This window comes from Tribolium madens, unplaced genomic scaffold (genome assembly GCF_015345945.1).
Source record: "Tribolium madens isolate multiple individuals breed KSU strain unplaced genomic scaffold, Tmad_KSU_1.1 Scaffold_91;HRSCAF=231;Tcas5.2_LG7, whole genome shotgun sequence".
In the NCBI taxonomy this organism is placed as follows: domain Eukaryota; kingdom Metazoa; phylum Arthropoda; class Insecta; order Coleoptera; family Tenebrionidae; genus Tribolium; species Tribolium madens.
In genome coordinates this window covers 3359033-3383458 of record NW_025401063.1, presented here as the reverse complement: position 1 = coordinate 3383458, position 24426 = coordinate 3359033, and the positions used below count along the sequence as shown (strand labels likewise).

At 38.0% G+C, this 24426-nt stretch overlaps 7 protein-coding genes across 9 annotated transcripts in view; 4 read left to right on the top strand and 3 right to left on the bottom strand.

Moving 5' to 3' along the window:
- Nucleotides 1-4169, bottom strand: part of LOC123010800 (glutathione synthetase-like) — a 12786-nt gene extending 8617 nt beyond the window's left edge. Inside the window, exons 1-3 of one of the 3 annotated variants that reach the window (XM_044407928.1) lie at nucleotides 3997-4169; nucleotides 3543-3909; nucleotides 3322-3482 (exon numbers count right to left, since the gene is read on the bottom strand). In XM_044407928.1, coding sequence (XP_044263863.1) covers nucleotides 3322-3482; nucleotides 3543-3908 — 527 coding nt within the window. In that variant the 5' untranslated portion in view covers nucleotide 3909; nucleotides 3997-4169. Of the gene's footprint in view, nucleotides 1-3012; nucleotides 3147-3321; nucleotides 3483-3542; nucleotides 3910-3963 lie in introns of all 3 variants that reach the window. The other 2 variants (XM_044407926.1, XM_044407927.1) reach the window with 2 other exon arrangements.
- Nucleotides 4170-4578: 409 nt separating this feature from the next.
- Nucleotides 4579-5249, top strand: LOC123010801 (cytochrome c oxidase subunit 6C-1-like). The gene is made up of 3 exons (XM_044407929.1): nucleotides 4579-4736; nucleotides 4871-5042; nucleotides 5092-5249. Exons 2-3 carry the CDS (start codon nucleotides 4876-4878, stop codon nucleotides 5165-5167), a joined length of 243 nt encoding a protein of 80 aa, XP_044263864.1. The 5' UTR covers nucleotides 4579-4736; nucleotides 4871-4875; the 3' UTR covers nucleotides 5168-5249.
- A 103-nt stretch (nucleotides 5250-5352) lies between these two features.
- On the top strand, nucleotides 5353-13114 carry LOC123010471. Its single transcript, XM_044407384.1, has 7 exons — nucleotides 5353-5558; nucleotides 5854-5898; nucleotides 5949-6300; nucleotides 6352-8222; nucleotides 11126-11602; nucleotides 11651-12374; nucleotides 12430-13114. The coding sequence occupies exons 3-7, from the start codon at nucleotides 5949-5951 to the stop codon at nucleotides 12468-12470; spliced, it is 3465 nt and encodes a 1154-aa protein (XP_044263319.1). The 5' UTR covers nucleotides 5353-5558; nucleotides 5854-5898; the 3' UTR covers nucleotides 12471-13114.
- On the bottom strand, nucleotides 13035-15581 carry LOC123010472 (probable ATP-dependent RNA helicase DDX27). The gene is made up of 2 exons (XM_044407385.1): nucleotides 15267-15581; nucleotides 13035-15215 (listed from the first exon to the last, which is right to left on the bottom strand). Exons 1-2 carry the CDS (start codon nucleotides 15366-15368, stop codon nucleotides 13245-13247), a joined length of 2073 nt encoding a protein of 690 aa, XP_044263320.1. The 5' UTR covers nucleotides 15369-15581; the 3' UTR covers nucleotides 13035-13244.
- A 50-nt stretch (nucleotides 15582-15631) lies between these two features.
- Nucleotides 15632-16511, top strand: LOC123010473 (26S proteasome non-ATPase regulatory subunit 9). The gene is made up of 4 exons (XM_044407386.1): nucleotides 15632-15810; nucleotides 15860-15959; nucleotides 16005-16198; nucleotides 16246-16511. Exons 1-4 carry the CDS (start codon nucleotides 15715-15717, stop codon nucleotides 16459-16461), a joined length of 606 nt encoding a protein of 201 aa, XP_044263321.1. The 5' UTR covers nucleotides 15632-15714; the 3' UTR covers nucleotides 16462-16511.
- Nucleotides 16512-17141: 630 nt separating this feature from the next.
- On the top strand, nucleotides 17142-21405 carry LOC123012230 (GMP reductase 1-like). Its single transcript, XM_044410117.1, has 5 exons — nucleotides 17142-17864; nucleotides 18154-18273; nucleotides 18323-18580; nucleotides 18671-19043; nucleotides 20943-21405. The coding sequence occupies exons 1-5, from the start codon at nucleotides 17778-17780 to the stop codon at nucleotides 21140-21142; spliced, it is 1038 nt and encodes a 345-aa protein (XP_044266052.1). The 5' UTR covers nucleotides 17142-17777; the 3' UTR covers nucleotides 21143-21405.
- LOC123011742 (mitotic spindle assembly checkpoint protein MAD1-like) overlaps nucleotides 21236-24426 on the bottom strand; it is a 9377-nt gene continuing 6186 nt past the window's right edge. Inside the window, exons 5-7 of the mRNA XM_044409335.1 lie at nucleotides 24145-24421; nucleotides 23861-24093; nucleotides 21236-21968 (exon numbers count right to left, since the gene is read on the bottom strand). Coding sequence (XP_044265270.1) covers nucleotides 21513-21968; nucleotides 23861-24093; nucleotides 24145-24421 — 966 coding nt within the window. The 3' untranslated portion in view covers nucleotides 21236-21512. The remainder of the gene's footprint in view (nucleotides 21969-23860; nucleotides 24094-24144; nucleotides 24422-24426) is intronic.

The window sequence follows — 24426 nt, the reverse complement described above, 5'->3', positions numbered from 1 at the left end:
TTGTCATAAATTAAAACGCATTAATTTTGCATTTTAGTTCTTAGTGTAGTTCCTTGTATAGTAGATTTCATTGAAATTGGCATAATGGTTGGCTATGAAATTTCATATTTAAGTTTGTAGCCATGCGCATGTCTCTGGTATAACAGCAAATGTGGTTTTTGATTTTCTTTAATTACTTACCTACATGGTAAGTGACATAATAATTTTTTTTTGCTCGTGTTGTAGATTAATGGAATCAAATATACCAATTTAATAAAGCTAAATTATTTTCTCGAAAGCAAATAGTGTATGTTTTTGGTTAAAACTACACCTACAAAGGGATGAAACAGAGTGTTAAACTTTTTAAGAAAAAAACTCTCTCTGGAAACCTCTAAAACAGGGTTCTTTAAAAATAAAATTTTAACTGTCTTAACCTCACTTTTTTTAGTGACAAATTTAGTTCCTTAATATGTAACTCTTTTTTCACATTTAAAGCGCGAATTACACAATCACGGCCTACTGATATGCTAATTTCAATGAAATGGATTATATTAGTTAATTGTACATTTAATATCGAGTGTTATAAAATAAAAAGCTGTTTTTGAAGTGGAGAGTTCATGATTTTTATTAACGGACGTGAAAAAATGCAACTCTGGAATCCCTTTTTACCACAGAATGAATCTGTGTTACGCCACTGCTCAAGTTTCCCCACTACACTGAATATGCATTGGCTCCGCCTATCGATATCCTTCTACGATTTCCTGACCTCTACTAATACTCTACGAAGGCTCTACAGCACAATTGCTCTACGGTGCAAATGCGCTAATCCAAAGGATTTGACCACATCAACTAATATGCAAATAAAATGTCCTCTATAGTTCCATTTTCTAAGTTTTAGAAGCAATAAATGAACGTCTTTGGAGTCTAAACCCTCAAAGGTAGAGATATAATATCGCAGACTTTGTAGGAAATTTAATTCTCTACAACTTTCTTTCTTACATCTTTTTTGTATCTTTAACCGTATTCGCAACATTTTGAATAATATGAGACAGAGCACAAATTTTAAATATTTTTTTCTCATGTTTCTCGTCAAAAAATTAGTTGGCAGTTTTCACAGCGTATTAAGAATCTAAAACTCAACATTTTTGCATTTTTTCCAAGCAATTAGTGAAGTGATTGAATTTAATTGGTAAAAATCGGTCGCACCGTTGATACAATAAATTCATGGGGATAAAAATTATTAGAATCATGAAATATACCTTAATTAACAGTAAAATGTGATAAAATAGAAATAATAATGGGTACCAAACTAAAAAAAATTGCACCCCAGACTCGAACCCGCGACAACTATTATCTATTTCGCGTGTAATCCGGCAGGTGGCACTAACTCAAACGTTAAGTTTGCTACTCGGATTTACAACACTAAATTATTGTCGTAAGGATGTTTTCCAAATAAGTAGGATAAGGAAATTCGTGTGATGTTCACACCAGATTTTTTACTTAAAACTTGTCTTCAATCGGCTATCTAGCCTCCAAGTTTGAAGGAATTTTATTAATTAATTATTAATTATTAAGGCTCGGATTATATGCAAAATGCATATTTGTTATTAAGAGGTATATCAACAAAATTGTAAGTTTTCTATGCATATTTAATGTTTTTTGATTAAAATAAGCCAAATAAAAAATGCATATTTTGCATATTTTGGCAACTTCGTGCATATTTTAGGAAATATTGCATATTTGTGCATATTTTCTTCAAATCACAAATTTCCGATTAAAAATTTCAGTTCAAGTAAAAAATTGTATAGTTTAAGAAAAATGATCCGATTACAAAATATTTTAAAGAGAAAACAACCGGTAATTCGTAAGCCTGATTCAAAAAAATTAGTATCCTGCTGAGTGTTTCCCTTTTAAATTCGTGTTATAAGGTATCAAAACAAGCGTTTTTTTTTTAAATCATTTGTTTTCAAAAAAATTATAATTAACATAAATTAAAGTAATATAAAAAAAAATTAAGAACAAAATTTTGCTTTGTTTTCGAGTTGTTCGATTTTTGTTGGCAAAATTGCTATTTATATAAAAAAAAATAATTTTATATAAAGTAGATAGTTGTAATCCTTTAGATCATGACCTTCATGAGAAAAATGAAAAGTACAAATTTCTTAAAAAGGCTTAATTACTAGGCGATTAAAATGGCTTGTCTGAGGCAAAACCAATTTATTTATTCTCTTTCGTTTCGTGCAGTTCAAGAAACCAAAAATGCAAAGTTTAGTGTACTCGAAAATAAAAATTTATCTCAACTTTAATTTTTTATTGTTAAAAGTTTTGCATATTGATGCATATTTGGCATATATTGGAGCATATTTTTTAATATCTTGTGAATATTTTTGTGAAATATGTATATGCGCATATTTTACGAATTTTTCGTGCATATAATCCGAGCCTTATTAATTATTAATACCATTATTAATTTCATTAATTCATGAATAAGTCTTAGCAGATAAACAAGTTTCTAAAAAAATGAGCAATCGTATCAAAACAAATGCAAGAATCATTAAACTATAAAACAATTGCATAAATCCGGTCATTGGTCTTATCTAATCTAATCATTCGTCCTGAAAAACAATGTGTCGATAGACATCTTGACTTATGTAATAGTCTCAGTAAGTGTTTTTTCCTTAACTTTCAAAAAGTAATTGAAAAGACATGTACTTGACTTTCGAAATAACAAAAAAAGTGATAAACAATTGACGCAATTTAAGTACAATAATATTTCAAAACAAAAGCAGATTCGGTTTTTCGTCCAGTTTTTGCAATAGTGACCCTTTTTTAACGAAACTGAGCAACATTGAAAACTTAAAATGAATGAAATAATGAAGGATATTTGCATAAGAAATTAGTGCATAAAATAAAATTAGATGTTAGTAGAATGCTCGCATGCAACACGTGTACAATGAATTAAAGAAAAATGTTATATAATCGATTAATAAACAAAAAAAGGTGTATGCACTACTGATACAATAAAAATCGTACCTATGGAATACCGTAATGTTTGTGCCGATGCCTCCGAAGCTCGAGGCAATCGTATTTATTTCGACTTGTTTAATTTTGTCAGTCGACGAGGCATTCACCATGTAATCAGATCGTAGCAGTCCCAAAGTGGTTCGCTGAAATCAAATCCAGAAATGCAAGACATGACTTTCACACGCCGCAACTATATACAATATCTACAGGGGGGAGAGAAAAAAAGAAAAAAAAAATCAAACACGCTCGACCTTCATTATTGCATTCATTTGCCCCGAAAACGCAAGCGCGCACCACACAGAGGCCTCTCGCCTTTACCTCTGGATCGCCCCTGAAGACGGCCCCAGCCAGCCGAAACCTGAAGCAATAGTGTTGAACTCGACCTGCTTCCAGCAGCAGTACGGCGTGGAGGATGGCGCGTGATTTTTACATGATCCCTCCAACATCAAATCTGACCGAACCATACCCAAACTAATCGGCTAATATACAACAGTGGGGCCTTGTGCTCAAGCCAAAATCTATCCAAATTAATGTATCACCTGTGTGAGCCCCTCGCCGAGCACCGTCTCGTAGATCCTGAAGAGGTTCCCCGTGAACTCGTCCACTTTGATCGTCTCCTTGAGGCTCTCGGTGAGGAAGCGCCGGTCGTGGGCCACCTTGTGCATCAACTCGTTCAAAATCAACTGGATTTCGAGCGCTTTGGCGAACTCCTTGCGGGGGAAGGCCGACGGGATCAGGACGAAGGGGGCGAAGAAGAGGGCGTCCTCGGAGAACTGCGTTTTGGACCGCATGGCAGCCCCATGCATCAAAGCCCAGTCTTTGGATTTCTCCACTATTTCTTTGAGCTGCTCCTCGGGGAGCGGCAAAGGGACGATCATGGGCAAATGCTTGATTTCTTCGGCCATTCTGGGGAATATTCAAACAATTTGATCAGAATAAGCGAGTTGAAGGGGTACTTGCTTTGGCTTTTTTGCTGCCAACTGAGACACTGACATCTAATAAAATCACAGTTGGAGGGGTCCTCTGAGAAATCTCCGTTATCTTATCAAGTGTTCTCCACTGTTTTCTACATTTTCTTACTTAACATGTTATTGTCTTGAGATAAACACTGACATTGAATTTGACAAGTGTTAAACAGTAACAGTAGTGAAGTTAGCTGTTTGTACAAAATTATTTTTTTTATTTTAAAATCATTAAATTTTTACAATACTAAAACAAGGTTTTAGAACACGATGTACGAAGGTAAAACGTAATCTTTATTTATTTATAGTTATTTACATCATGTTATCATTACAGCTGTTCTTTGTCGGCGAATTTGGCGCCAAATTCAGGAATATAATACCCGGAATAAAAAGAGAACAAATATTTAATAAAACCGCTGATTTTTTTTTAATGTTTAATCTTATCACTCTTATCACTAAAAAAGTGAAATTCAGTTACTTTGACTAATACCGCCACTTCCGGTTGACATCTGCTTCCGGTAATTATGCCGATCAGTAATAAATAATCACTTATTAAAAAATTATTTTCAAAAATAAAAGACGAGACGTATCGAAAATGATGAATTTAAAAGATATTTATATTTTTTAATCAATTACACAAAAAAGCTTCCGCGCTTCCGTTGTATCTACCGGTAAAACAGAAATCTTTGTGAATTTATCCGTCAGTTGATTGACAGTTTGCTGCCCAGCAAGTGAAATTGTCCTTTTAAAAAGAAATTAACAACAATTAAGGTACTGAAATTGATTGGTCTGTGTTTTTATTGAATTTATCAAGCTTTGATATGGTTTAGGTTTAAAATGTTGCAGTTTTTTGACGTTGGGTAATCGATATTATGTAATAGTCATGCTAATGTGATATTTTTTAGGTACGATGTCCGACAGCGTCAGCAAAGCTGCAAAGCCCCAATTGCGCGGTCTTTTGCACAATCAGATAAAAAGAAACTTGATTGTGGCGATTGGAATGTGCATTACGGCTGCCGTCGCTCAAAAAATATTCGTTAATGACCATCGTAAACAAGTCTACGCCGAGTTTTACAAGTATTTGAGAGCTTGAACGTAATGAGTGGTTTTATCGATTATTTTGCAGGAATTACGATATTAACAAGGAGTTCAACAGGATCAGGAACAAGGGATTGTTTGACTCTTGCGAGCCTGACCATTAGAGGGTTGGCAGTGAACAGTTAGATCTGAAATGAGATTGTAGGTTAAATTTTGTTTATTTGAAAATAAAAGTGTCGTAAAGTTTGCGTTGTTTCTGTTAATTTGGGCGAAAATTGATATTTTTGGTGAAACTTTCCGTTGTCATCTGTCAAAATATTCCACGGTTGTTCGATTTTGGCAATGTGCGCATCTAGTGAGCGCATCTCGAATGGCGTCGAGTTGTTATTGTTGAAAGCGTTTAATAATTTCTTTAAGGATTATGAGTGTTTTTATGAAGTTTTTAAAAGCCTTCTTGCAAATTAGTGATCCTAAAGTATACTAGTACAAGTGCAGAGGAGAACTTTCCGGCTGGATTGGCTTTTTGAGTGTCAAAAGTATGTCACAGAGAATCGGGTATGTAATATTGTGTGCCCGTAAGCAAATCAATTTCCGTCCCGAAAACCCCCACGTTGGCGCCCCCAACTCCGCACATGAGCGTTTGGGGGCGACTCGTGGGGGTCGCAGCCCCGTTTGGCCCTCTTCCGGGCCGGATTTTCCGTTCGAACACATGTAATAACACTCCCCCGTCCAGCACACAAGATGGCTGCGACCATATCCATCTTTTATTTCGATAATTTTTGAAAACGGTGGCTGCTTGATTTACGCCGCTTTTTGCGGGCTTTTCTCATGGGGCTTATTTGGGTTTTAGGTTGATGTAAAAACTTCGATAATCGGAATGTGACTCCCACCAAGGGTAAGTCGGCGAAGAGATGGGGCCTCTGAGTGTAACTTTGCCGATTTTAGATGGCAGCAGACAGTGATGGCTGCGATTTAACGACAATAGTCACATGCGAAGGCAATCTATCAGACCCTGACTTCGCAAATCGCTTCAACTCTGTCGTCGGCAAACTGAACGGTATTCTGGGAGACGTCGTCAAAGTACACAAGCTGGAGCCCTGGAATTCAGTGCGTGTAACGCTGTCTATTCCTCGGGAAGCAGCGTTACGTCTCAGGAAGCTGGCCAGCGAGGGCTCGGCCCAGCTCCGGAATCTGGGGATCCTCAGTGTGCAAGTGGAGGGCGATCAAGTCATCTCCTTGCGCATCGCCAACTCCGTCAACGCGGAGCCCCAAGAAATCCGGCTCCAAACCGCTCAAGGTACCCCCACGTTCTCCTCCACTTTTGAGGTTATAACAGCATTGATTTCAGATGGCAGCAGCGGCAGCAGTCAAGTTGAAGGTCCCCTATCCCGATTCTTGGCGCCCGCCGCCGAACCAGAAAAGGTGCAGTTCAAATCACCCAACGTGGTGTGTCCCGCCGACAGTGTGGTACCCAAAGTGCCCGTCAGTGTGGCAGCGACGGTTAGCAGCACGCCTCCGACCACGAAGGGCTACGGGGGACCGTTTCCCTTCACCAGCATGAATCAGGCGATCCACAGTCAAGGGAATTACGTCACTCCACCGCCCCCCTATCCTGGAAAACACCCCGCAGTGACTATCTCCAGCCCCCTTCTTGTGAATCTGCTACAGAATGATGGAGCAACGTCTCCGAAAACGACAGATACTCCAGTGACAAGTGCAGTGAAAGCTAACAGGACGGTGAATTCGTTTGTGCAAAAGCCGAACTTGCCTCGAACTATTGTGGCCAATAGGACGGTGCCAGTGCAGAAGAACACCAAACCTCAGGCAAACACGTCATCACCAAGCGCCTTATCAAATACTTCCATTAGGCAAAATAGTAAACCGAACAGTACAATTACTCTACCACCGTATCCCAATAACACGGCGACGACTCATCTGCCTCCGCCGCCTCCCTACTCGGTGGCGGTCAACCGCCAATGGGACTCTGTAGTACAAACATCGCCATTCATGGACTTAACTCCCTCGCTTACCGACTTGAAAGCCGACGATTTGGAACATCTACTGCCGACTCTGGAACGCGATCTCGCCCGGAGTCCGCCGGAAATCCCAGAGGAGTTAACCCATTCGGATGACAAACGGAACTTTCTCATCAATCCTCTAACGGGGGAGTTGGAGCCACAATCGAGCGGTGAGAGCGACACCGAGGACCTGGGGGACGTCTTCACCGGACTACCATCTCCGGCTGCCCTTTCCGACGAAGACACCAATTCGACGATTCGACCGGACACGACGGATCAAAGTGACAGTGAAACGCGTTCCTCGCATAGTGACAGTGGCAAACATTCGCGAATCAAATCGAAAACGGCCCGAGATCGAGGCCGCGACTCTCCGAATCTAAAACCGACGGAGAAAATCAAACTTCGACTCAAATTGGAAAAATCCGAACCGATTAATTCGGCGTATAAAGTCGACGTTAGTTTCATTCAACAGCCAAAGAAGGCGTCCACGTCCGTCGTAGCTTCATCACCGGGCGAAGAACTCCGAGTGCCCCCTTTACACATCTCGTTACGTGGCCGTCATCACGCTTTCATCACCAACAAGAAGAAGAAACTCAATTCGGACAAGGCGAAAATGCGTAAAAACCAGGTGAAGAAAATCACCGATCCACATAGTGCAATAAATGAAGAGACCGACGACAAGAAGAAGAAATTCAAGTCGAATCATATCCACGATTCGGATCTTATCTCCAAACTCGTCATTCATAACAATTACAAAGAGAAACAGAAGGAGCGAAGAGGAAGCGACTCGGAATTGACTCGCGCCAATCTCAAATTTGTCGATAGTAATGGAATTACTTCCGTGGAGAAGAAGCGGCGGTTGAGTCAGTCCGAACCGGGTCTCGAATCAGAACCGCCGATTTTGGGCTCAACCAATATCGGAACAATTGCGAGTCTACCGCAAAAATCGCGYAAAGACAAGAGCAAAGTCAAYGAGATGTTCAAGAGCAAAGATGTAGTCAGGACAAAGAGTTTTAGTAAGAGTTTGGGTGAAAAGTTTACGAAACAGGTGGCGTTGCCGACGGGTGAGATCGATATGGGGGCGAAGTTTAAGCAGAGTATGATGGAAGGAACGGAAAAGGGGATTCCCAGGCCACCGCATCGGACAGAAAATGTACATGAAATCGTTGCGGAGAATAAGAAAAACGAAAAGGCTGATCAGGTGAGGATCGATTGGAAGATTTGTCACGTGCGATAAATGGAAAAATCGAGTGGGTTGGGAGAACAGGTTGATTTGTTTGTTTTTACTGATAAGGAAGGTTTCCGATTAGAAAGCTTTTTATTTTTTTTTTAGTTTTGGCGTACAAAATGACGTTTTTAAACGTTACTTGTTTTCGTTTTAATAAAATTAAAAATATTGTCGAAATATTTTGCTTGTTATGAAAAAATTTATAAATGAGAAAATCCGGTTTGACTACGTTCATCGAAGCTTAAAATTTTGAAATGTAATGTTAATTGTATTAAAAAAAAACTTTAAAAAGGTTACCACAGTCAAATTAAATTATTTTTTACTTGAATTGATTGTTATTAACGTTAATGAATTAATTTAAATACAATGGAATTCAGCTTATAATGCTTGTTTTAAATATAAAAATACGTTTATTATTTATTATTACAAAAACTGGATAAAAAAAACTACATACAGGCTGACCCAGGGTTGTGTAATCGGTCCATAACTTTTTTGTTATTTGATATATTGACATGCCGTTTTGAACATCCGCGAGATCTACTTAGAGTTAAAAATATTCTTGTTATATGCAAGGTGTTGTACACAAAGTGGTGAACCAAAGTTATACTTTTTAAATATCACCTATACAGGGTGCGCCAAAACTCTCGCCCCAGAGAAAAATGTCATATAAGGTAAGATACCAGGAGCATGGAAAAAATGTTAAAAAAAAAATTATCTATAAAAATTTCAAAGTTATGAGGGTTTAAAGTTTGCACTTTGACTCTATTTAAAAATGATTTTCAAAGTTTTTTTGCTATAGGCTATTAAAAGAGGAAACAAAGAAACTGTATCCTAAATTGTAACTCTGTTCAATGTTATTTGTGGCTTTTATTGGCAAAAATTATCATTAAATAGATATAAAAAAATGTCAAATGCCAAAAAATAAATGTCAAAATTTTTTGACAGAATTTTGTATGTTCCTGGTATCTTAGATTACTGGAAAATTTTCTCTGGGGCGCGAGTTCTGGCGCATCTGTATATTCTTAGTTTCTACGTAAAAAAATTATGGTACTTTGTGTAAACTATTTTAGGTCTATCTTTTTCCGTTTCGAAATTATTCAACTTTTTGTTATACAGGGTGAATATAAAGTATGGAACCAAGCGGTTTTTTTTAAATCATTTGTTTCCAGAAAATATAAGTTAAAGTGATATAAAAAATGTGATCGTTAAATAAATTGCAACTTATGTAAAAAGATTTGAAAAAATTAAATAATAAAGTAGACAGTTGTAATTCTTATATCACAACCTTCATGGGAAAAATGGTTTTATAGTGCGTTGCTATTTAAAAAAATAAAAAAAATTGTAGAATTCTAAAACAAAAAAAAATTATTCTTTCTAAAATATCACATTTTTAAAATACTTCATCATTCTTAATTAGTTTTTCCAAAAAATAAAAAGTTTAAGCAAAAAACGTTTGGTTCCATACTTTTTATTCACCTGGTATAAAAAAACCTACATCAAAAATCATAGTCGGCTACGAATATTTTCCGAAAAAATTGTAAAACAAAAACTCGGAATAGCTTGCACATCAAGCACTCACTTTACAGGGTGTGCAAACGCAAAAAGTTGAATAACACCCTGTATTGGTTTTTACGTATTCATACCATTTTTGATAAGCTTTTAAGGATATGCGGTTTGTATAGTAATTTTGGAATATTTCTCTAGACTCCCAAAAAAAAGTTTTTTTTTATGATGAATAATTATGATTCTATCAACACTTTGTTATTCTACAGCGCGATCAAAAAGGATTGAAGTTGGGCTTTTTAAGGTAATTAGGAACGGTAACAAAAATCTTTAAGAAAATGTTATTTTGATAACGAGCATTTTTGTACAATTAATTTTTTGCAATAATTACTAAACTCTACTGTATTCTAAACATGCGATTAATTACGTTTAGAAATCACAAGCACGTGATTTCAGTTAACAAAAAAGTTGCGATAAAAAAGAAAAAAAAATGATTAACGTAACAAGAATTAATTAAAATTTGGCTGAGATCAAATTCGAAATAGAATTGGTTCAAGAACACTGATAAGAACATAAATTGGCGTCCTAATTGAAAAATTAAAAAAAAATATTTTAGATTTAATAATTTTCGTTAGCTTATTTGAAAAATTATTTCATTAGATCATTAAAAAAAGAAAAGATTTTTGGCGTTTTTTACTTCAAACTATTCTATTTTTCATATTAATGTACATGAAGTGGGTTGTAGAAGTCTAAATGCATCTTTAATTTAAAGGCCGATTCGTCATTAATGTCATTTCAAACAAATTTAATCACATCAATAATGTCAAAAATTATTGTTTGTCACCCTTATGATAATTACGTTGTTAATTGTAATTATTTTTTTGCTATATAGGGTACACATTTATTTGAGAAAATAATTTTAGGGAAGATTGAGGTTAGGATTATTAACAATACAGGGTGTTTCACGTAATTTTACGAGGCCTGCGCCTGTAAGATGCAATCGATAATACATATTCCGATACGAACTCGATTGCAAATTTTGAAAAATTGAATAATCTTCTCTAGTTTGTTCACCCTTTAAAAAATTACGTTTTTAGTTAGTTAATGATTAAGATAYATGAACTACAATCATATTCATGCCGTCTCTTGATAGAYTAAATGATAATTGTTTCTGAAAAACTGCAGTTTATGACTATTAATGAAACAGTGTTTAGTTTGCCAACTACTGTCATGGGTTTCCAAAAATTAAATAATTAAATTTGTATTTTTTGTATCCAGTGTTCTGTGACTTTTGTATATTTGGGTGCGTACATTAGGCGAAAGCCTCGTAAAGTTATGTGAAACACCCTGTATTAACATTTTTTCTGGTTTAGATTATAAAGGTGGAGTCGGAACCGCCCCCCTTGAAGGAGAAATCCCCCGAGCCGGACAAGTGCAACACTCCTGATCGCAAACAGGGCGATTTGGGCGACAAACAGGCGGGCCGTTCGCCGAATTCGGGCGCCCAAGGTGAAGACAGTGGCATCGAAAGTATGGACGCTTTAAGCGAGAAATCGCCGAATCAGGCCAGCCAAAGTCCACACGCCGACATTCCCGAACCAATCAAATCAAAAACACAAGTGCCTGACATGCCTCACATGCTCGACATTGAAGCCCAATTGGCAAAAATGGAAGGTTTGAACGGCGTTGAAGACATGAACGAGAACCAACCGAAACAGTTGGGCCAATGTTGTGAATTGACGTCGGCACTGCAAGATAGTCTCAAACAGGGGGCTGTCAGTCTGTCATCGGTCAACCCGACGAGTCCTCTTGCGGTGAAAGAACCACTCCAGCCGGCGGAAGTCAGTCTGGTACGTTTCCGGTCACAATCAAAAATCAGTACTTATAGTTTGTTTTAGGTTCCGGTCAAGACAAAGACGAAAGAAGATGATTTGGAGCCGCTTCCGGTCCGAGTAACGCCGCCTCTCTATACTTATTCGAATCCGGATAAAGGGCGCGGATCCGAGAGTCCAACAATGTCTGACGAAGACAGCAATTCATGTTCTAATATCCACAAAACGAAAAGTCTCCTCGAACAGCTCCTTATTGAGATTCCGGATAATCAAACGCCGAGTTCGCCGAGTCCGGCGACGCGTTCGGTCCGAACAAGAGCCCTCTCGAAGTTGAGCAGTCCCGAATTGAATTCGCCGGTTTCGGCGGCGATCAAATCGAATCGCGTCGCGACGCCTGCCGCGAAAAGGAAACGACACGAATCGGACAGTTCCAACAATAGTATAGAGGATGCGCGAAGCAAAAAGACGAGGAAATGCTCTGAAAATGCGGTCGAATTGATCAAGGCGTGCATTGGTGTCGAAGCGACGAAAGCGAATAATGTTAAAAAGACGGGAAAGTCGCAAGATGAGAGTTCGGATAGTGATGAGCCGTTGATAGAAAAAGTCAGAAAGACGGCGACGGCGAATAGTGTGGGGGGAAAAAAAGCCAAAAGTGGGAATGGGGTCAAGGGGGTTGCAGTGACGACGAGAAGGTCGGTTAGGACAGCGATTCCGGCGCCGAATACGAGGAGTAAAGGGGATAAAGTCGGGGTGGATTCAGAAGCACTGAGGAGGAAGACCAGGAGTGCTGGTAAGTGTTGTGTCTTTGATTAGAAATTTTTTGCTAATTTTAATTTTTGTTGCAGTGTCGGAGGGCGACAGCAAACGCAAGAAAGAGGTAAAGTGACAGTATCAGAGTGGCCGTCCATCCGACGGTCTCCAATTACTAGAAACAGAGCCTCTCAATAGGCCCCCATACGTAACAGTGCCCATACTGCAGCCCCAGCCTTGAACACCTATATTTTGAAAAATAAAAAAAAATAAAACAGCAGCCACAGCCATGTCACCGTTACTGTACAGATTGTGATATACCCACTATAATATTGTAAATAGCTAGGATCAATTATTGTAAATAGAAGAGAGGAAAAAAGAGAGAAAGCAGTGTCACAAAGTCACACCCGTTTATATAAATGTAATATAATGTGGTATTTTCCATACGAGCTAACGCATATATAATACATAATACATACTATTCTTTACTATTGTTTGCATTTTACGTAGAAAAACATCAAATATCTCACGATTGTATGTACATTGTATGATTATTGTAAAGTTGTTGACATATTGTTTACTTTTAGCTTAGTTGTATCTGTTTTTCTTTTATTATTATTGATTTTTTAATTATTATTTATACCACAAAGCCTTGTAGGATATGTTTCTTGTTTCTTTACGTAAAATACAATGACTTGTAATGTTCTTAATTGTAGATTTGTGGAAAGGTTGATGATTATAAACTATGCATTGTTAAATAGAAATATCTTAATATTTATATCCTATTCGTTTTTATTTTGCACACACACACAACACCACCTTCCTTTATTATTTTTTTATTTTCGTTCTTATTTTATAATTCCAGTTTAAAATAAATATTTCAACAATACAAAGCCTTTTATTCCACAGTTCAACGTCGTTTCTTCTGTTGCGGCCTTCCGAACACTTTCCCTTTTTGTTTCCCTTTCTTCGCTTCGTGTCGCAACTTTTTCGCATTTTTCGTGTTCCACAGATCATCGCCAAAGTTCGTCTTCTTCCGTTTAACGCCACCTTTTCGACCCACTTCGCTCTCCACAACGGCGTTAATCTTCTTCAATTTTTGCTTCTTTTTCGCTAATTTGGCTTGAAGCAGAGCAACTTTGTCCACTTCACTTTGGACACGTTCTTCGGGGGTCTCTTTCGCCCCTTTTTTATTCTTCTTCTTGCCTTTGTCAGTCTTTTTCGGGGTATTCTTCAAACTGAGTCGTTCTTTCTCCTCCCCTCTTTGTTTCTTCGTTTGGAACCAAGGCCTCGCCGGATTTTTCTCCCCCTTGAGCAATCTCTCGGCCTTATTCACCTGATTTTCCACTTTTGCCAACTGTCTCTCCTCATACTCCTCTTGCAAAATCAGCGCGATTTGAGGCTCAAGTTTCTCCAATTTGTTCTTGTATTTCTCTAGAATATCCGGGGGGATCACCCGACTTTTGACGGGATTTTTCGCTTTTTTCACCACATCTTTGACAATTTTCCGTTCTTGTTCCCCAGCTAGACTCACCGAGACCCCCGCGCGCCCCGCTCGCGCCGTGCGCCCCACCCTGTGAATGTAATGCTCGACGGTGACCGGCATCACAAAGTTGATCACAGTTTGAACACCCTGTATATCCAACCCTCGGGCGGCCACGTCAGTGGCCACTAGAATATCGACCTGTTTGTCCTTGAACTTCTGCAAGGCGTCTAGACGCTGCGGCTGGGTCAAATTCCCGTGCAATTCCCCGACTTTGAGCCCCAACAGCCCCAGCAAAATGTGCAATCGATGGGCCTGTCTCTTGGTTTGGACGAAAACCATGCAATGCTCGCGGAATGTGCGACACACAAGCGCCGCGAGGATGGCCTCGCGGTCCCCCTCGCGGTCTTTCCGGATCCGAAGGAACTCCTGGCGGAGCCCGAACGCCACCTCCCGGTTACTATCAACGAATAACCGAACCGGTTTAACCAAACTAACCGCCGCCAAACTCTCCACCTCCTCGGTCATCGTGGCCGAGAAAAGCATCGTTTGGCGCGTCCTCGAACACTGTTTGATGATTTCCTTCATCTGCTCGGCGAAGTACTCGTCCAGCATGCGGTCGGCCTCGTCCAAAATCAGGACTTCGATCGAGTCCAAGCCGAACGTGGGGGTGCCTTTGAGGTGGTCGATGAGGCGGCCGGGGGTCGCGATCACAACATCGGGGTTTTTGCGCAAGATGGTCTCTTGGGCCTTCAAGTCCAAACCGCCCACGGCCAAGCCGATCTGGATATCCGTGAACTGCGACAACTGTCTAGTGACTTGGTACACCTGCACCCCCAGTTCGCGGGTGGGGACCAACACCAGCACGCGCGTCACAGGGGTGCCCCCCGCCGGCCGGTACAAGAGTCGCTCGAGGGTCGGCAGCATGTAGGCGGCGGTTTTGCCGGTGCCTGTGGCAGCGCAACCGCAAATGTCGCGCCCCAGCAGCGCCACGGGAATTGTGGAGGCCTGAATTGGGGTCGGGTGGACGAATTTCATCTCGCCGATGGCTTTAAGCAAAGGACGGGATAAATTCATTTGGTAGAAACTGGCGTGGTCAGTGTCCAAATCAACGCTCTCGAAAAATTCCTCGACRTTCTTCCGCTTCTTTTCTTTTTCCTTGATTTTGTCGTGTTTTAACTCGCTGTCGGAAAGAGAGACGTCGGAGTCGTCGTGGGGGGCCTCCACGGCTTGAAGCACTTTCTTGATTTTATCGTCAGTTTTTGTTTTTGCTTTCCGTTTCACGTATTTTGTTAAATCGTTCCACGAATCTTTATTGTACTCTTCGACTGAACTCACAAACTGGAAGTCAGTATCGAAGTCCACTTTTCGTTTATTTTTCTGTTTCGTGGGCTGGAACTGTTCAAAAATATTAGTTTTGATAGTGGAAAAGAAAAACGAAAATCTAACCTCAACTTCGGCATCGGATTCTTCTGAAAAATCCTCAATCTCCTCACCGTCACTGATCGTCCGAACCAAATCCACAAACTGGGGCTTCTTCTGCTCCCCCATCTTCTCGATTGTTGACAAAAATAAGCAAAAAATCGTAATATTCAATTCAAAAAATTATGTATCCACATGGCCACCATAAATTACTACTATGGCGACATCTATAATTTCAATGAGTTGCTATTGAGCAACATATTTACCGATCAGTATTTTCAAATGATTCATAACAACCAATTAAAGTACCTCTTTAATTAAAAATAAAAACAATTAAATAAATAAGTAGTTTTTAGTTTATGTTAATTGGCGTAATGTGAGACACTTCCAACTTCCGTCAAAAGTCAAAAATTTTGACATTTTTTGACATTTGTTTACAGCCACAAATTTGTTTGTCATCATAAGTGGATAAAAAATGTCTCAAGAAATCAGAGAGCACGTCTTGAACCTCATGAGGCAGAAAGACAAAATAGAAGACGAAATTAAACAGTTGACGGAAATCCTAACCATGGTAGGGAGACAAAAATTTTGCTTTTTGTCAAGTCCTGCTCTGATTTTAGAATGGGGTGGGCATGAGTGACCCTTTGGTCGACTCCGAAGACTTCCCCATCAATTCCATCGACGTTTACCAAGTGCGACACGCAAGACAGCGCATTATTTGTAAAACAAAAACTGGCGTTTTCTTGTTCAAAAACTGACTTTTAGGTTTGCAAAACGACCACAAAAACATAATGAAACAAATTGAGAACGGCCTCCAGGGCTATTATTCCAGTTCTAGCAGTAACCAGTCAATTGGTGTGCAAGATATTGAAATGAGAAGCGACCACAACAGTGTCACACATGAAGCCCCRTTTGCGAAAGTCACGATGGTGTCTCCCAATTCGCCGGCCGAAATTGCGGTAAATTGAAGAGTGGAGTAACAAAAAGAAAAAACTGGTAATTTTAGGGTTTACACGCGAATGACTTTATCGTAGAGTTTGGGTCAATTAACGCGAGCAATTTTAAGAATCTCTCAGATGTTGCAACAGTTGTTCAACATTCGGAAGGAAATCAAGTGCCAGTGAAGGTGAAACGGGGCGAAAGAATTATTCCCGCGGTTTTGGTACCAAAAAAGTGGCAAGGCAAAGGACTCCTAGGCTGTAATATCGATGTGTTGAAATAAGTTTTAAGATGTTGTGTACATCAACGATCAAATAAATAATTTATTGTTCACTCGGTTTCAATTTAAACAAATTGGTTAAACAATGGTCCAAAATTCCGTGTCCTCAACAGTGTTGCCAGGTGTGGTGAACTTTCACCAGATCTGGTGATTTTCATGTTAGTCTGTTGATTTGGTGAAAACTTTTGTAAAAATTCTAATATCTGATGATTTTTTGGAAATGAAAAAAATTGTTTTTCGAGCATTTTCCACGTTTTCAACCAGAAACTTGATTATTTCAAGTATTTTTCAAAAAACCAATTGGTTTAAAATATTTCTGTTTGTTTTTTTTTACAAGATTTTACTACAGGATCGAAAATGCGAATTAATTTTTGTCTTTCGAACACTTTTTCAGTTAGAAACACGATTATAGGCCAACATTTCGTTAAAAACAATCCAAAAATTTAACAAATTCGACCAAAAACTTCGTTTTGAAGTTTTTTTGACATAACAACAAAGAAAATTTTAAAAATTTCGTTGAAGCAGACAAAAAAAAATTACAAAACTAAATCGAAATTGATATTATTTTTAGCTTGTTTCGCTTGACTTAGGTACTTTGTTTTTGAACCAGAGGCTCATTTAATTTGCAAAATCTTGTCCAAACACGCTTAAAAATCCCAAAAACAATTGAAATTGATGTTATTTTGTTTGCAAAATAAGACAAAAATAAGCACGTTTTAGTACTACAATCTAAGTTTTTTCGCAAGATTTCGCTAAAACGACTGAAAAATCAACATATTAAATAGAAAATTACATTAATTTTGCAATTTTTGAGAGTTTTTCAACATTCGGAAGGAAATCAAGTGCCAGTGGCGGTGAAACGGGGCGAAAGAATTATTCCCGCGATTTTGGTACCAAAAAACTGGCAAGGCTGTAATATCGATGTGTTGAAATAAGTTTTAAGATGTTGTGTACATCAACGATCAAATAAATAATTTATTGTTCACTCAGTTTCGTAATTTAAACAAATTAGTGGTTGGGTTACGTCAGTCACGTGACTTCGATAAGTACTAATTTTACGTCCAGTCGTGTAAATAACGCTTGTGTGACAATTTATTTTAGCACGTGTGCATTTTTGCGTGCTAATGAACCCACTTTTTGTGCTAATTTTGCTAATTGAAACGTAATTGGGGTCGAGACGTTTCGTAGCGTTGGCCACTTCCATACGGCGCTGTCATTCAAATCACTTGTCAAAGTGACGTAKCCAAAGTCAGCTGAAAGTTATTTTTGTTGGATCCTCGAGGTGGTTAAATAGTGGTTGTCATTGAAATTAACAAAAAATGCCTAATATAAATTATGAAATCAAGTTGGATTTCAAAGATGTGATGTTACGTCCGAAAAGATCGACTTTGAAGAGTCGCAGTGATGTAAGTATCGATTTTGTCTTTTTTGGTCATTTTTAAATGGAACGTGTGAATTTTTTTGGTTGTGGGGCTTTATGAGGGCTGTGGCTTCTCATAGTTAAGGATTTTTCGTATCTCTTGGCTGGTTTGGGGTCAGGGGTGAGGCCAGTTTTATCGATAGTTGTTTGTTTCGTCGATAGTTTATTTGATTAAATCGTTAAGTGGGGCTATAAAAGTCCTAATAAAGTTTCATTGAGCTATTTTCGTCATAATTGACTGTGGCCTCTAAAGCTATTTTTGGCACTGTTTTCAGGTCAATTTGTTCCGAGAAATCACGTTCAGGAATTCGAAACAGACCTACAATGGGGTCCCCGTCATGGCCTCGAACATGGACACCGTGGGGACCTTTGAKATGGCCCAGGCCTTGTCTAAAGTACCACTCGACTCAATTACTCACTTAAAAATTAATCGTTTGATTGCAGCATGGACTTTTCACTTGCATTCACAAGTACTACAGTGTTGAACAATGGAAAAAATTCGCAAATGAAAACCCCAAAAGTCTTCCTCACGTTGCTGCAAGCTCCGGAATGACTGACGTCGACTTTGAAAAATTGGGCCAAATTTTGAACTCAATTCCAGGGATRTCTTTCATTTGTCTAGACGTCGCCAACGGRTATTCGCAACACTTTGTAGAGTACGTCCGGAAGGTCCGGGCGGCGTTTCCAAACCACACGATTATCGTAAGTAACCTCAAGATAATTTTCGTCTCGAATTTGGCACGAGATACGATTCAATGACCTTTAGATCAAGGATAAATTATTTTTTCCTAGGCTGGGAACGTCGTCACCGGCGAGATGGTGGAGGAGCTCATCCTCTCGGGCGCCGATTTGATCAAAGTGGGCATCGGCCCGGGCTCCATGTGCACCACCCGTCTCAAAACCGGGGTGGGTTACCCCCAACTGTCGGCGGTTTTGGAGTGCGCGGACGCCGCCCACGGCCTGGGGGGACACATCATTTCCGACGGGGGCTGCACGTGCGCCGGCGACGTCGCCAAGGCGTTCGGGGCTGGGGCTGACTTCGTCATGGCCGGGGGCATGTTCTCTGGTCACGACCAATGCGAAGGCGAAGTCATCGAGCGCAATGGAAAAAAGTTCAAATTATTCTATGGGATGTCCTCGGAGACAGCGATGCAAAAACACGCCGGTATGTTACAAAATCGCTCGCAAAAATACAGGGGGTATCCCAAAAGTAATCAACCAGAGATAAAAAATATCATTCTGAGAAAAAAAGTTTTACTAATTTRTTCTCTATCTTCATTCTTTAAATAGTTACAGTTTAGCAAAGAGTATCAATGAATTTTATACAACTTGGTCGTAATAAATTAAGAACTTTGACATTTATGAAACAACTGTGTACATAATATAATAACAAGATAATAACAGACTTGAAGCTAAGCAAAAAATGTGTTCGTTTTTAATTTATCACGACTTGTAAAAACAGTTTCAAAAAAATTTATGAAGTAAACGGTATTTTCATAGGCGCCCACAGGGTGGGGGGTGGCAGTGGGAGCCGTTGCCCCCTGGGACAATAATCGTTGCTATTTTATATAAAAAAAAATTTGTTTTTTTACAAACTAGTAAAAAACTACTATTTACATTTTTATCACGAACTGAATGATAAGAAAACAGACGAATGATTAATTATTAATTTCGACTTTTTTTTGCCCGTTTTACACTTTTATGTCAATCGAATGATCCAAAATTCCGTGTTCTCAACAGTGTTGCCAGGTGTGGTGAAATTTCACCAGATCTGGCGATTTTCATGTTAGTCTGGTGATTTGATGAAAACTTTTGTAAAAATTCTAATATCTGGTGATTTTTTGGAAATGAAAAAAATTGTCTTTCGAGCATTTTCCACGTTTTCAACCAGAAACTTGATTATTTCGTCAAGATTTTTCAACAAAGTCGAAAAACCACCAAATTGGTTAAAAATAGTTTGTTTTTTTACAAGATTTTACCACAGGATCGAAAATGCCAATTATTTTTTTTGTCTTTTTCGAATACTTTTTCAGCTAGAAGCAAGATTATATCGCAAAATTTCGTTAAAAACGATCCAAAAATTTAACAATTCGACCCAAAACGGCGTTTTTCAAGTGTTTAAACACCTTTTTGAAATGAAAACAAAGAAAATTCTAAAAATTTCGTTGAAGCAAACAAAAAAATTACAAAACTAAATCGAAATTGATAATATTGTTAGCTTGTTTCGCTTGACTTTCTTCGTTTTTGAACCAGAGGCTCATTTAATTTGCAAAATCTTGTCCAAACACGCTTAAAAATCTCAAAAACAATTGAAATTAACGTTATTTTGTTTGTTTCACTCGATTTAACTCATTTGAGCAAAATAAGGCAAAAATAAGCACGTTTTTATACTACAATCTAAGGTTTTTTGCAAGATTTAGCTAAAACGCACTGAAAAATCAACATATTAAGTTGAAAATTACATTAATTTTGCAATTTTTAGTAGTTTTTCAGTTAGAAACGCAATTATTTCGCAATTTTTTTAATTCTTTAACGAATGAAGAATGAAGAAAAAAATTATTATTTTTTTTCAAAATGACATTTTCTATCAGTGGTTGACGTATGGCGGTTTACTTTTGGGACATCTGTATAGTACTTACACAGAGTAAAAATGAGGGCGCTTCTAGCGTTATACCAAATCCTTTTAAATTAATTTTAATTCAATCAGTTTACTAATTACTTGGAAAAATACGCAGAAATGTTGAGCTTTACGTTCTTAATAGGCTGGAAAAACTGCCTACTAATTTTTTCACGAGAAACATGGGAAACAAATATTAAAAATTTTAAATTTGTCCTCCGTCTCAAATTTTTCAAAATTCTGCGAATAAGATTAAAGATACAAAAAGAAATGTAAGAAAGAAAGTTGTAGAGAATTAAATTTCCTACAAAAAGTCCGCGGTTTAGCCCCCTCAAGGGTTGGATTCGTTTCATTTTTTCCGGTGATTGTATCGGGGGAACACTTAATTTAAACCTAAACCGTTGTAGTTGTGAATTTGCCCCTTAGTGTACGATTTTGGGGTTACAGGGGGCGTAGCTGAGTACAGGACGTCGGAGGGGAAGACCGTCGAGGTGCCTTATCGGGGGGACGTCGAACCGACCGTTTTGGACATATTAGGGGGGCTGCGAAGCGCCTGCACCTACACCGGGGCGGCCAAATTGAAGGAGCTGCCCAAACGGGCCACGTTTATTCGATGCACTCAACAGCTGAACACGATATTTGGTTAACTGGTTTAATTAAATTTTAGTTAATTAGGTTTTTAGCCAATTGTTGACATTTTCAACTTGTTCCAGTGATAAGCACAAATTTTAGGCAAATTTATTTATTTTTATTTATATTTTATCAGTAGGTAAGGCTACGATTTTTGGTGCTCATTGTGATACACCAAAAAGTTTTTCTCTTATTGTGATCTTTACAATTTGTTTTCGTGCCTAATTCGTGAAAACACTTGTTAATAAATTATTTTTTGAATAAAGTCGTGCTTGTTTAACCACTATTTTATTACTACACCTTTGAGACATGCAAGGTTTCAATGAACAACTCTGTCCTTTAGAGTTTTTATTACCTAAGCGAAAACTGTCAAATTAAGAAATTAAATTATTCAATTTCGTAAGTTTTAGTCGCCATCGTGCTGTTATTGAACAAATCTATCGTGAGGGCGCTCAAAAACACCGGAATGGACTTTTGGTGGTGTAAATGCAAGTTGACCATTTGCTCAAGACTTGAGCTAAACTCGTTTTCTAACAAATTCAAATTGCCCTCGCTGTTTAATTGGAAGCATAGCTGATCCTCGGAACGTTCAGCATACATATTTGTCAATTTATACAACGACGTTTGTGTCCTATCAATTTTATAACCGAGCAACATATAAATAACATTGCGAAATTCTTGAAACGACGTTTTAAAATACTCTTTAAGTCGTTGTGTTTGCGCATCGTGCGTTTTGATTTGTTCTTTTAAAGATTGAACCTCTTGTGGACACACTGATTCGCTAAGCTTACTGGCTTCGATTCCTTCGGCCATGTCTTTTATCTTCCTTTTCAGCTTCTCAATCTGTAATATTGTAAATTAACGTATAATTCCGAATAGCCCAGTCAAATTAGACAAATCGGTGGAAAAAAAACCCTAGAGTTGGATTTTTTTTAAACGCTTTCTTTATACTTGGGTAGACAATATCAAAAGTCCCCGAAGGTGGGGGGCGAGCTCGAGAAGGAGGGGGTTAAAGGTGTCTTTTTTGGTTTTTTGCTTATATCTCGGAAATTATCACTCCTATAAATTTTTATCTTCGTAGCAAAATTAAAGCTTAAATTTCCTACAAAAATGGTCCTTTGTATTTTTGTTGTAGGACTAACCGTAAGCGAGTTATAAGACAGAAAAGAAACATCATTAAAAAAATGTGCTTTATCTGCATTTAAAACAGAATCAGTCTTGTAATTAAAAAAAAAAAAACTGAGAGTAAATTGAATTTACTAGGTCCAATACTTCATTAAAGGAAGGGGGATCACGAGGGTCTATAAATACAAACTCATCGTTTATGTAATTTATGCAGAATTTTCTGTAGAAGTCTATTTTTGCATCAAAATTTCCTACAAAAATGGTCCTATTCATTTTTGTCGTAGGACTAACCGTAGGCTTCAAAAGTTTGGAGTCTACATAAAATTGCATTTAAAATCCTTTGAAACACATTTCATTAGTATATGGTAAGTATTTATATGTCTCCAACTAAGCTGGTCTGTCTGAAAGGTGACTCGGGTGTAAACATTTAAACGGAGATATAAATAAAAATTTTGGATGAAAGAGAGAATCAATCTGTAAGGGAGTTAAATGGGGTGTAAATGTTTAAACAAAGATATAAACATAAAATTCTTTAAGAGGTGTAAAGGGGCACTAAAATCAGATTTTTCAAAAATTAGTTTTTAAGGGAATAAAACGGTGTACATTTAAAGGGATATAAAAACATTAAATTTAGAAAATATGATCCTTAGAGAGTGTAGAAGTACACTTTTCTAATTTTAATGAAATAAAATAGAGTTTAAACGCTTAAAAACAAATTTAGAAACATGAAATTTCGAATTTTGAGAGTGCAGAAGTGCACTGAGACGACACTTTATGAAAATCAACATTTAATATTTATCCATAAACATAGCCCATGCGAAGAACGAGACTACTATAACTGAATCCTATACATAACATAGATAATTATCTAGCTTTATAGAGTACCTAAGCCTATGGAAGGGTTTTGTGAACGGGCTTTTTCCCATTTTATATCAGAAATACACGCGGACAAAATCGCAGACAAATGCTAGTTCAGCATATAAGGATGACTCGGAAGACTTGATAGACCCTCGTGGCACCCTCTAATAAACTGTTATATCCAATACATTCATTTTACTGTAAGCTTTATTCAAATCATCGATATTAAATCATCTATTTATTAATATTGTACTGAACAAGACTGTAATTCGGTTTTCAATGTTTAAGTTGAAGACGAAGATGCAGCATATGAGGACGACTCGGAAGACTTTAGAGACTCTCTAATGAAGTGTTGCACCCAATAAATTCAATTTGCTTTCAGTTTATTCGAATCACAAGATTAATTCTGTTCTAAATGCGGATAAAGCACATTTTTTAAATGACGTTTTTTTGTCAGCTCTATAACTCGCTTACAGTTAGTCCTACAACAAAAATGCAAAGGACCATTTTTGTAGGAAATTTTGTAGGCTTTAATTTTGATAAGCAAGCGAAAACCGTTAGGAGTAATAGTTTCCGGGATATAAGCAAAAAAACAAAAAAGACACCTTTAGCCCCCTCCCCCTCCTCGAGCTAGCCCCCCACCTTCGGGGACTTTTGATATATGTCTACCCAAGAATAAAAATAAAAATATTTTTTTTTCACCAATCTCCCTATTTTTGTCTAATTTGACTGGGCTAGAAGGGAAAATTCACCTCCAACTCCAGTTTCTCGACCAATTTCTCCCTTTCCGCCAAACACTCCGCTAGAGGATTATTCGCCAAATGATAAACTTGGCCCCCTTGAAGAGTGTCATTGCCGACAAGGTAATTTTCCAATTGGATTTCAAGCTGATCTCGACGCTGCTTCAACATCTCATTTTCCATCTTGAGTTGGTCGTTTTCTTCCTGTAATTTCCCCATTTGCTCAGCTTTACCACTGGGACTGTCTACAAAAAAAAATATTTCAAACATCASTCAATACCAAACAATMAACGTACCGGAATATAAAGCCGGATTACTATTTTGCAAATCCGACTCCAATTTTGCATTTAGCTCTTTGTAGCTCTCTATAATTCTCTCCAACGCAACGATTCTCTCTCGTTGAGTTTGCAGCTGACTCGAATTGGCATTCGACGATGGGGCGATAGACATTGTTAAGTCTTTTTCGTACGAATCGAGCTGCAATCGATAACTGTCTCTTTCCCGACTCACTAACAGGAGTTTTTTCTGCATGCGATGCAAAAGAGCCTGTTTTTGTTCGCCGGTTTTCTTCAGCTCTG